The following is a 12,003-nucleotide window of genomic DNA, read 5'->3' on the forward strand; positions in this document are numbered from 1 at the left end:
TTGGATTAAAACCCCTCACCTACTAGTTTTGTGCGTGTGTGTTATAGTTAATTCAAGTGCCTTTTCTGTTGCTACCGTATAACGCTGTGACTGTCAATAATAATCTTCTTCTGATTAGAAATAACCGCCTTCCGTGGTGATCTTCCATAGCTGATCTGGTAGGCTATTATGCTGCTTTTACATTAAGCATGTTGGTGTTAAACATGTCTGTTAGGTAGTAGTGGTAAGGGGCCACTCACACTAGGGCCGCGGCCCTGTGCCCGAGCTCATTTGCATACTAAAGTCTAGAACGTTTGGCTAGTGTGGCCACGCCATCCGTATTCCAGCACGGAACAGCCCCTTGGCCACGGCACACTTGGGAGAGGTGTGCCATGGCCAAGTTCAGATGCTAATGAGATGACACGCGGATACGCAACGTGAGCTGGATGACGTAGTACTTGCGCGACCCTTCTTTCTTTATAGGTCCATGCCCTTCTTCCCCACAACAATCATTTCAAAGAATGGCGGCAAGCGGTTCACGAGTGGGTTTACGTTGGTACGATAGGGAAGTCGGGAAAGTGCCAATTGTGTTCTCTCTGTGTTGATCCTGTGTTGATCTCGTTGTTGTTCTCCATTGTTGTTATGGCGCGAGGGCGCTTGGTGATGACGTATTTATCGTATTACGACGTGATGACGTATGTATGAAGGAGCAATCGTGCCCAGGCCACGGCCTTTGGGAGCAGTGTGACCACGGGCCAGCGGGGAGGGGGGGAATCGTGCTGAAACTTCTTGCAGCACGGAACAGGCAAACTTGCCTAGTGTGAGTGCGCCCTAAAACATTCTAAAACTGGTGTAAAATGTTGCTGGCCATATTATACGAAAATCATGAATGTCTGACTGAGTTCCCGCATCCCTGAAACAATCAAAATAGAAATTCCACCAAAAGGTCGGACAAAGTGTAAAGGAGTATGTTGGTCATTTGGGTTTACAGGTCAGTTTTTAAGGCTTTCTGGAACTTTCAAGGTACAGCTAAATCAACTCGATGGACCATTTGGGTCCTTGAGGCAAAAGATTCAGCACGTCAAATAAGGCCCAGATACTAAGTTTCAGATGTTTTCATAAACGGGTGTTGGGCTTGGCAGTTAAGGTTTGACCACAAGTTATACCATCCCCTTGGGGTTGCAGCGGTTCAAACTTTTGAGACCTCCTTACTTCCGGTCCACATATGCTTATTTTATTTGACCACCCCAAGGTTTTCAGGTTGGAATGGGGATTTTAGCATTTTTATCTCATTCTCATCCATATAACATAATACATCCATATTTAAAAAGTACTTTTGAATTGTATGAAAGGCGGAGTTCACTGATATGTCTAATTCTTTGCAATGGGCTTGGTTTCTTAACCTGCAACACTGTAGGAGATAATTTACTTTGCAACCCACTAATAGTATGATAGATAGTAGGAGTTGTGCAGCCAAGCTTCACTTAATAATAAGTATGATAGATAATAGGAGTTACCGCTTTAGCTGCAAACCCAATAATCAGACTAGGCTGCAGTATGTAACGACTCAAAAACACATTGAATGATTTTTTTTTAAGAAAAATGATTTACCTCAAGGTATGAGCAGGCAACTTCAAAACTTTCTCCTCTTTATCATCCTCCATGCGTTTATAAAGCTCCTTCATAGTGCGATACATGACTCCTGGCTCATCAGGGACCCTAGCATTGTATGTGTTTTTCCTGCCCCTGTTGCTCCATAGGCAACACTGTAAGAAAATAAAAATAAAACATGTTAAAACCAAATTATCAATACTTTTATCAATCAAAATCGACTTTTTGTACTGAACGTCGAGTTCCCTTCATCTCAAAAGTGCAACTGGATTTGGATCTAGGGACTGTGCAGTAGTCATACACTGCCTGAAGTAAATAATGTTGGTGGAACCTGCTTCAGTGAATATGAGCCATGGAACCTCTTGGTAGCCTTAGCCACTGGAGACCAAGTAGGCACATGTGGTAAGCAGTGCGGTGCTGGTATGCAGTCATATTCAAATGATGCCAATAGCCTTTTTGTGGCTTGAACCACGGATAGGATGGAATCATGTAATGTGCATGTCATAGCGGTTGGACAATCATCCTCCACCTGTCTAGTTTAGTACACCGTCAGAAGTATTTGTTCACGTTACTTTGCCGTGTCCTTTAATCTGGAAGGTTGTCGTGATGACATACTCTTAAGGGGTTCTGTTATTATGCAGCTTTGGCTTTTTTCTTAACTGAGATTATGTCTCTTGAGTGGTTATACAAACAGCTAGTGTCAAAAGAGTGTGTGATTGAGTGTGTTAAGACTATATCATAGTAATATATTGCACTTCCAAAAAGATACCAAGTAAATAATAACTACAGAAATAAGATTAACTTAAACACAAGAAAACATTAAACAAACAACGACTTATCATGGGAATTTACCTGTGCAGTTGAAACCAATCATGAAGCCATCCAGCACACCTTTCGTTTGTTCTCAAATATTTCTTCTTGCGTAGAGTCTTCTCCAAAAACGTTGTCAACACAAATTTGAGGTCTTTGTTAACCACCCTGACTTTCCTCTTTTGTACTTTGGGTATTCCAAAAGATGAAATGTGGTTTTCCTTGGGGTCAAATATCAACATGCGGCCATCCACAACATGGACAACCTTCCTCATATCGTCACCCTTTTCTTTGCTGTTGAATGGCCTGACTCGTACAACCACCTTGACATGGTTGCAGACATCAGTCGCCATTATGAATCTTCTTCAGAAACTCTAGAAAAAAAAACCGATGGAAACAATAGTGAGGACACTTTTTTGGAATGAGTATGTTTAGATAAGCATTAAACCCAATTATAAGTTAACTGTACTTGTTAAAGGCACCCAGTGCAACTTTCGAGGCTTAAAAATAAACATTCAATTTCTAGTCTTTTTTACACTTAGTAAGTTTCAATAACTCCATACCAATACATACCGGCATTTAAGCAGCAAAGATGAGACGTCGGTTGTGTGGTGAGAACTGATACAAAATCGATAACAACAACAATGCCGCCATTTTCTTTATTTTTTGTAACCTACAATAAATAAGCAGGCTTCCAGTCAATGGAAAAATGGCTTCTCCCCACAGGCGATTGTTGTTGTTTACGATTTTCTATCAGTTCTCACCACACAACGACGTCTCATCTTTGCTCCTTGAATGTCGATATGTAATGGTATGGAGTTATTGAAACTTACTACGTGTAAAAAGACTAGAAATTGAATGTTTATTTTTCATTGAATGTTTACATAAGTTGCACTGGGTGCCTTTAAAAGAGCAAGACATTGTTGTATACATGTTATACAGCCATAAGTGATACAGTGTATGAGGACACAGGCATTACAGTTTTGGTTTCTGAAAGCATCTGCATGTAGGGCTCAACAATAAGGATTGACCGACGTCCCGGGGCAAGTAAAACGCCACGTCGGGCAAGTAACTATGACAACCCGCTTGCGCGTTCGGGCAAGTGGAGGAAAAAAAAGAAAAGAAATTGGAACTTTATTTTTTTTTACGATCATCGATAAGTTATTATGTTGCCCCCTCTCCTTGCCCTAGTCGGATAATGCTTGTAATGCTCGGTGTACTATTTGATTTTATTTGAATGTGGCTTCGGCCAATCAAAATCGAGATCGCGAGAACTAGGAGATGGCTGCGTACGAGCTCAAGCGTAAGCGAACTTTTCAAGCATCCTGGAAGAAGGAGTTCCCATGGGTTATACTCAAGGATGTGGAGGAATCACTAACTATGTTCTGCGAGGTTTGCCTTAAGTTCCCGTTAAAGGAACGTCATTTTTCAGAAAGCAGAAGCTTGAGTGTCACGATAAGAGCAAGCAGCATCTTGCTTGCATGGCAGCTAAGCGGGCTGCTGATAATCCGTCCTCCGGTGCCTTGCCGGTTCTTTTTGCTAAACAGAACGCGGAGGCAAATGTGGTTATCACAAAGCTGATAATATAAAGATAAAATATAACAATTTACCTGAACCTTTGTCGTTATTTGATAACCACTAACAAAAAAAAAAAGTATATTTGGGGCCATTCAAATTTGACTTCGGCAAGTAGAATTCAGACCCACTGGACCGACCGGGCAAGTGGGAAAAAAAAACCTTAGCGTTGAGCCCTGAGAGTCTATACTAATAACAGTATTAACCTATTTTTCTTAATAAAATATTGGTCTGACAGTTGACATAATCTATGATTGGGCGACAATCGTAGATAAAGAATCAGTGAGACGGCAGCACTTTTCTCACAAGTGAAAGCTATATCGATTTTGCTGGGTCAGATTGTGGTTCTCATAGTAGACCTGGTCTCATGTAGATTAGACACGAAGAAAAGAGTAAACCAATTTAACCTTGTTTTCATCATTAGAAAATAGGTCTCACAAATCGGAAACATGGTTATCAAGAGTCTATAGGGTCTTCTACATGATAATCCAGTCCAGGTTTGGTGGGTCTAGATATTGTCGTTTTCAATGTAGACCTGCTCTTATGTGGGCTAGAAAAGGTAGACAAGATAAAGACAATGTATCTTAGTTTTCACAAATAGACAAGAGGCCTCACAAATCGGATGTTTCTAACGATTATTTTGGGTCAATCAGATATCCTTGTCTGGGGGCTCTATGTAATTTTGTTTAGTCTCACATGGACTATAGAACAGAAAATACAATGTCCTGAGAGATTCATAGATAATCACATACAGGTATTGTAAATCAGTCGTTGTCCTCTCCCTTATCATTCGTTGTCGTTGAGGATAAATTGCAATTTGATTATAAAAGCGAATATTGTACACGAAACCATCTTATCCAAGACCCACCCGACAGACCATAACACCACAACAGTAGGAATCAACCTTTTCCAAAATTGCAATTCAAACCAGATGATACTTTTACAACGACTTTTATTTCCTTTTGACATTTGGTGTTGTTAACTCGTCAGCAACTACCCATGCCAAATAGATAGGCTAATTTAAAATGCTATCGCCATAACCGTTAGCATCAGTTCGTTAGCTTAAACAGCTCAACCAATTTTGAGTACTTTATTTTCAAAGTAGTACGTATTGGATCTTACCTTGAATCAATAGAAGACGTTTTTCATATTTGCATCAGATACAGTAATGATAAAGTAAATCTAGATTACAATATGCCAGATGAAGGATCACTAACCAACAGACAAGCGCCAAGAATTTGAAAAGCCTCTTCCACCGGAAGCGTAAAGATATCCGTAAACCGCGTCTGATTGGATAGATAGATGTGACGTCAGTAACATGCTGCTAGGGTAGGAGGAGTTAAGCTCGCCAACCAAGGTAAGCTAACCAAATCAAGTTCCAATCTTGAATACCACTTTTGGTCAATTTCCCCCAGCAATACCAATGAGCTATTTAGCTACACAACAGCTTGTTGTTGCTGACTGTGTAATACATCACTACAGTTACGCACCTATGCCAATGTCTCTATTTGTTGCGTTCGTGGTGTGATTAAACAGCCAAGGTTGTGACAGCTAAAGCCCAAACATCTCCCCGCCACTCAGTGAGTGCACTACACACGTTTTTAAAAAAGAACACCTGACTTTACTTGTTACATTATCGACAATAACCAGACATCTGCGCAGAACTCCTAATCGTTAATGATGTAAGAGCATTGTTAAACTCGAGGGCAGCTAACACCCAGACTATTTGCAAGGTTACAGATTTTTCACACATGTATCAACACTGGGTAAAATTGTCGTTTCCATTCAAATAATTACGCATGTTCAAGTTGGCTGCACACACCACTTGAAATTTTCAATTTGATGTACTAAGTAAGCGATATGTATGAAGATAGAAGTTAAGGTCCGGATTTAGTGTCAGCATGGATCCAGCGGATGCGAAAGGCAATGAGTCCATCGCCAATCAGCTGTGGTGGGAAAATGGGATGCTGGTGTCTATGCAAGTGAAAGCCTTTGCTTACACCTATAAAGCACAATTGAATCTCACTATCTTAATAGGATAAAGGTTCAAGTGTCTACAGGTAAACGTTAAGGGTCATAGGCCTACTTGTGTTCATTTGACTCATTGCTACTGTTTGGGATTGTATTGTATATTAAAAGTAAAATAAAACGTCATTCAGAGCAAGTTTGGCGACCGTTAGGTCATATTCTAACTGGGCACGAGTTGCGACAATATGCACAATGGATTTGATGGGCAAAAGTGGAATTTCCAGCCACCTTCTCCTTATTTGTCTTTGACAGAAAATCAAGAAACTTAGCAGTTCACTTTGTGATTATTGTGTTATATCCAATCAGACAAAACGTTTTGGACCAGTGGATATGAACATTTAAAGGTTGAGTGAAATCCACCTTTTTGCTGAGCACTTCAATGGCTAGACTATTTCACTATAATTATAATTGTATAACTTTAACCAATTTAAGACGTCTACACTAAAGGGTTTTTAGTGTATATTTCCTCTTCATGGTGATCTCTTAAGCTGACGGTGACATTAATCAATATGCAAATGTTGAAATTGTTTTTCAAGGTTTTCATTGATTGACTTTTTAGCAGAATAGCTTCAGTATTTCAGGTTTAGTGTTCACATAATTTTTTTTTTTGCCAATGGCTCTACTTGTTTCAGAAATGTTTAGGTCTTTGGTATACACAGACTCTGTACTGTACACTGTGTTTGTTTACTATTTCTTATGTCATTCTTTTTCCATAACATAAAAATTGTATTTTCTTCTTCCCTATTCAAAGAAATGTATTTACCTAATATATTTCCTCTTCTTTTTCGTAAAATGCTTTTGACAGGACCATGAAGAACCTCATATTCAGGCTCGTGAGCTTGAGTTCAAGGAGTGACATTTCTACAGCATGTACGAGACACCATGGGAGATTCTATCTGCACGTTTGGGCATCTGGTTTGTCCTACAGACATTGCCACCAGAGTACATCACAACTTCCTCCTCTGATCGCTGAACAGCCACTTCACAAGCCTGTGATGTTAAACGAGGTGCTTCATTGCTTAGACATCCAACCAGGACAGGTAAAGTCCATTTATCTTAATATTTCAATGTGGCTTCAAAAGTTGGCCTTTTGAGTGTTATCCCCTAACATAAGTAAAACCACATTCAATAGCCTTATCTTAGTTTTTTTTTTTAAAAAACGTATTGCATGTGTTTTATTGTCTCAGATTATGTCCTTTTAGTTAGGGTGTTTTGTTATAGACAGCAGGACACTACAGAGTGATTTAAAGTGTAGGCTTATACAGATGTGTGCTGATCATTATGGAAGCTGGTCAGTCACCTCACATCTGCAATACAGCAGTTTGATGGCAAATAAAGTACAACCTAAATAAGAGCCATGAGGTACACCAAATGCTAACCTTCATTATAGTGACCCAAAAATGTCACCGTAGCCATATTCTTGAGGAGTGCAGTCTCTGTATTGTGCATCACTCACTTTTTCACCCAAAGATGACTCGACAAAATAGGCTTAGTCATCCCTGGCATGTGGATGATTTCAGTATGACAGATTCACAACTACCGGTATATACAGAGTTCCTTTTGATAGAAAAGGTAACTCCTGCTCACACTTAACAAATATGTTCTCTCTCGGATATTGGTATTTCTCCAGGGGGAAAAAATGATTCCCTTGTTACTATTTGGTAGATTGTATTTCTAAATATTTCATTGAGATTCAGCCTTTGCTTTCTGAATAATTAGTCTATTTATTTTTGGAATGGTTTTCCTGCTTATTACTATAAGTACACATGCTCTGTTTCATCTCTATCTTCCACCACTGCTCACAGATCACAAAAATAGTTTCGGAAAAAAGATATACATAAAAATATACAAAAATATACACACTTGCTGTGGCTGTCACATTATTGTCGCGGTAGCAGTGGTATATCGAGCAATTGTTTACCATGATTATCCCACATGATGGTGATGGTCAATTTCAAATTTGTAGTTGTGTTAAAAGTTACTCACCTCATTTACTTGCATATACTTTGTCCGTAAGTGCAGTAGGGCTTTGACTGGCATCCTAGGTGTCGGATAATATTGATGATCCAGCTATTGATATAAATTGATGAGAAATTTGAGATTTTACCCACAATCTGCTTTTTGGCACATTCCAATATGATGGGTGCTATGCTCATAATAACTGTTTTGCCTATAAACCATAAAAGATCCATTTGTAATTCTCTTCATCAAAGAGAAAAGCAGCTCAAGCTGCTGTAGGTAAATTTCAACAGAAAAGAAAACCAATAGAGGGTAAGAAAGCAAGATCTTCTCCTATTTTTAGGTAGAATAATTTGGTTAACCTTCAATGTACCAACCCTTGTTTGAAGGAATCAAAGAATAATTCACAAGATTATAGAACAAATTCATATTTTGTTGTTTTTTCTTTACGCAGGTGCAACATTCTGTTTAGACACTTTAGGTGGCTGGGGTGTTAGTTGCCTGGCTTTCACTCAATGTATGTACTCTCAGGACAGATGGGCATGAGTCAAAAGCCTTCTGGTACTGTGGACAACTCGAGAATTGAAGCCTTCCCTTCTTATTACACGGCCCAGGCAAGTGGGGGCCCTGGGTCAACAAGTTAGTCAGGAAATTGTGGCACCGTAGTTGGCAGGACATAGGGTGCTGCATCGCTCCTGTTTGAACTTTAACGCCTCAGAACTCCTCTGCAAGCCGCCCATTTGCCAACTGTCCGAAGCCGGCTTACCATTCTTGCAGCACATACAAGACTGCCCCTTGCTATAATGCGCAATATATATATATAGTGGTATACCGTGAAATGGTATTTTATAAAGGCACATTATCGACTTTAAGCTTTTCATACATAATATTTGGACTGAACCGGTAGTGAATTAACATCCTGTACCCCACTTTATGCAATTTTCAGCCAATCATGGGTCAGTAGTAGGCAATTCATAAATTATGGCCAAATGGGAAAAAAATGTACCCTCTGTCAGGTCATTCATTAACAACTTAAATCAGAGAAATAATATGATTATTATTTTGTTTTTCTCTAGTTGGTCTAGCCAGAGTGCCTAATGGAGTGCTTAAATAATGACGGGTATCTAAGAGCAAATACTGCAATTGCACCTCAGTGGCTAAGTGGGGCCTTTCAACGCTCTGCTGCCTCCTTTGCATGATTAAACCTTTCCATTGATATATTTTCAGGTAGAAAACTAGTCTAATTTTGTTTGTCTTTTTGAGACTCTTATGGATGGTTTTTATCAGTCCATTTTTGTCACATTTTCAATGTTTTAATGTTATATTTCTGTATATAATCTATATGTTGTGTTGTACGCATAGGGGCCATCAGTAATAACCCCCAGTTTTAACTTAAATATTATAGTTTTTTAAACAATGAATAGGCTATTTGGTTTGGAATGTCCTTCAAGTAAATATACAAATAAATACATTCATAAGAGAAATGCTCATGAAATAAATATGATTATATAGGAAATACATATAAAAATAAATATAAAAAAATATAAACGAGTAAAGAGATCAATAAATAAATATTTTTTTATGAAATATTTTATGTCTGAGAGTGATTATTTTTTTATTAAAGGGGACCTATCATACCACCAGGTGTGAGTGTGATTAGCCATTACAAGCCGTTTTCAAAATGTGCAGCATTGTGACATCACAGGTGGGTGTGCCCACCTAGATGTGTGACGGATAGATGAGCAACGTTTACTTCAGTCCACTGGGTAGGCTGGTAGACTGATCTATCCAGCACACATCTAGGTGGACACGCCCACCTGTGATGTCACAATGCTGCACATTTTCAAACCTGCTTGTAATGGCTAATCACACTCACACTTGGTGGTATGATATGCACCCTTTAAGGGAAATAATCTCATATAATAAATCTAACAATGCCAACTGTATTTATTTTAGGGGTCTTCTGTTATTTTCAAATGAGTGGGGGGGCATGGTTATTTCATCGATTCAGACCGAAGCAACAGCACCAGAACAGCATCAAATTATTGAATATACAGCAGCACTGAATATACGAGAGGCTGGAAACATTCTGGGGGACAGACGCACTGTAGGCTACATGGTGCGTTCTACTCATGGGTGTTCATAAGACATTATAATACATCCACATGCAGGGCCGGCCCAAGCCTTTTTGGTGCCCTAGGCAAAATCATTGTATGGTGCCCCTCTATTGTCCAACATGCCACAACATTACCTTACATCGCAAACTTGACCCCTGTCAAAACTCACCAAGGCTGGGGTACTAATGACAAAATAAACAAAAAATGTTATTATTTTTTTACGCTTGGCTGTTTATGGTTGAGACCCTGTTGTCCTGTCCTGTCTATGGAACAACTAGCGCGGCAGTAGGTTGGAACTGGAAACACAAATTCCAGCTTCGGGAAACCTAGAAGTCAACAGACTATAATTATGGACTCTTCTTTTTTATGGATAATGGTGGATGCGATCCTAAGCAGATTTGACACCAATTATCTCTGCCTTCTTTGAAAACTGACAAAGTGTCTTCGGAGCACGGTCACTCAAGTAGATGTAAATTAGCTCCAAGAGGTAAATTGGAATAATAGCTGCATGATTTATCAGCACCTTTCTAATGAGTGGCACAGTAATTTCTACCGAAACAAATGTTTTGTTTGGGCTTGATAATATCGAACCACTGTTAAAGATCTTTGCCCTTGAATCACTAAGGGGGCAAAATCGCGTATCTCGAGACCCCCACAATACATGACAATCAGTGTCGACCTCAGCCCTTGCTTAAAAAATATAAACATATTACTTTATTCCACTATATTGAATAATTTTTATCATTTATATTGACATTCATCTATATATTTATTGCCTCATTTTTCAGTATTTATTTCGTAGCCATATTTAGTTATTTTGTAGCAATATTTATGGATCATGCTTTTATTTATTTAATATTGACCTTAATGGCATTCGATCATTTTGGACTTGTGATGCTGATTATAGTAAATTACTAGAAATTGAGTTGTTTTCAAGAGTTAATGTCAACACAAGACATTTGCACTCCGTAATCACCACAACCTGTTATTAACACTATCAATGTTCAAGGTCAAGTCTCCAGTCAAGTTGCAACTATCCCCCTTTTTTGTAACTCGTACCGAGCAACACATCTTTGAATAGGTTGATACCAAGTACGTATCTGATACCAAGTCATTTTTTTCTTTTCTTTTTTTATTGAGCTAAAGGAAATTAGTTGTATGCCTTTTAAAGAAAGATAAGAATGCATGGACAGAGCATTACAGAGTTTAGTTTGGACTAGTTTAGGAAAGGAGCTATAATGAAAATGTTTTTGGAAAATTGTATGAAATCCAACGTATGTGTGTGTATTCACACGCCGGTAATTACAAGGGTTATGCACCAGAGACATAAGGTTACACAAAAAATGATATTCATCTCGTCAGACATTTTCATAAATGTGCCCACACCCAGCCCAGACTCAAATCAACCGCCATCTGCCTTTATCCGACCACTCCGTCCGTTGCCTCTTGTCTGACCCGTTCGGCAGAAACTATTGCCAACTACACGGTAGCGTGTACGTTTTGCGCTTGCGCGAGATGCAATAAGTCTCCTTAACATCGGGTGGAGCTAGTCTTGGGCCAGTAATCCAAAACAGGAAAACAGGAAATGACGGAACGGAGTGCAGACCATACATTTAAGCTAATTTCTTTGGTCCACGCAGCCATGGCTTCCAGAAATATGCAGAAATATCCCAAAATGCGATGCAACGACAAAGTGTAGTTTGTAACTGCGCCATCTCTGTTTAAGTTGTTTGTTTAACATCGTCACTTCCGCCCTTCCCAAACAACGCGCCAATTCGCTAGCACAAAACCAATCAGAGTATCCAATGGCTCCTATCCCCAAACCCTCCAAACACTCTGTTTTTGGAGATTTATTTGTGATTGGTAGTTAAACAACTTTCACACAGCTCCCTGTTTTAAAAAATAGTTTAAAACCGATTTCACA

The 12,003-nt window shown here is 39.1% G+C and overlaps 2 protein-coding genes and 1 long non-coding RNA gene across 5 annotated transcripts in view; 1 reads left to right on the top strand and 2 right to left on the bottom strand.

Annotated features, from left to right (window-relative positions):
- Positions 1–1,659, bottom strand: part of kif18a (kinesin family member 18A) — a 72,170-nt gene extending 70,511 nt beyond the window's left edge. The window contains exon 1 of the mRNA XM_056607368.1: positions 1,591–1,659. The gene's annotated coding sequence lies outside the window, so the exon portion shown is untranslated. The remainder of the gene's footprint in view (positions 1–1,590) is intronic.
- An 860-nt stretch (positions 1,660–2,519) lies between these two features.
- LOC130403345 (uncharacterized) lies at positions 2,520–5,859 on the bottom strand. 2 transcript variants are annotated; one of them, XR_008904093.1, is made up of 3 exons: positions 5,773–5,859; positions 5,098–5,261; positions 2,520–2,774 (listed from the first exon to the last, which is right to left on the bottom strand). It is a non-coding gene; the product is annotated as an uncharacterized LOC130403345 (long non-coding RNA). The 2 variants fall into 2 exon arrangements; XR_008904092.1 differs by lacking the exon at positions 5,773–5,859 and adding an exon at positions 5,466–5,620.
- LOC130403343 (12S rRNA N4-methylcytidine methyltransferase-like) overlaps positions 5,285–12,003 on the top strand; it is a 36,609-nt gene continuing 29,890 nt past the window's right edge. The window contains exons 1-2 of one of the 2 annotated variants that reach the window (XM_056607656.1): positions 5,285–5,332; positions 6,809–7,043. In XM_056607656.1, coding sequence (XP_056463631.1) covers positions 6,813–7,043 — 231 coding nt within the window. In that variant the 5' untranslated portion in view covers positions 5,285–5,332; positions 6,809–6,812. Of the gene's footprint in view, positions 5,333–5,386; positions 5,556–6,808; positions 7,044–12,003 lie in introns of those variants that run through there. The other variant, XM_056607657.1, reaches the window with a different exon arrangement.

Source organism: Gadus chalcogrammus, chromosome 14 (genome assembly GCF_026213295.1).
Source record: "Gadus chalcogrammus isolate NIFS_2021 chromosome 14, NIFS_Gcha_1.0, whole genome shotgun sequence".
Taxonomy (NCBI): domain Eukaryota; kingdom Metazoa; phylum Chordata; class Actinopteri; order Gadiformes; family Gadidae; genus Gadus; species Gadus chalcogrammus.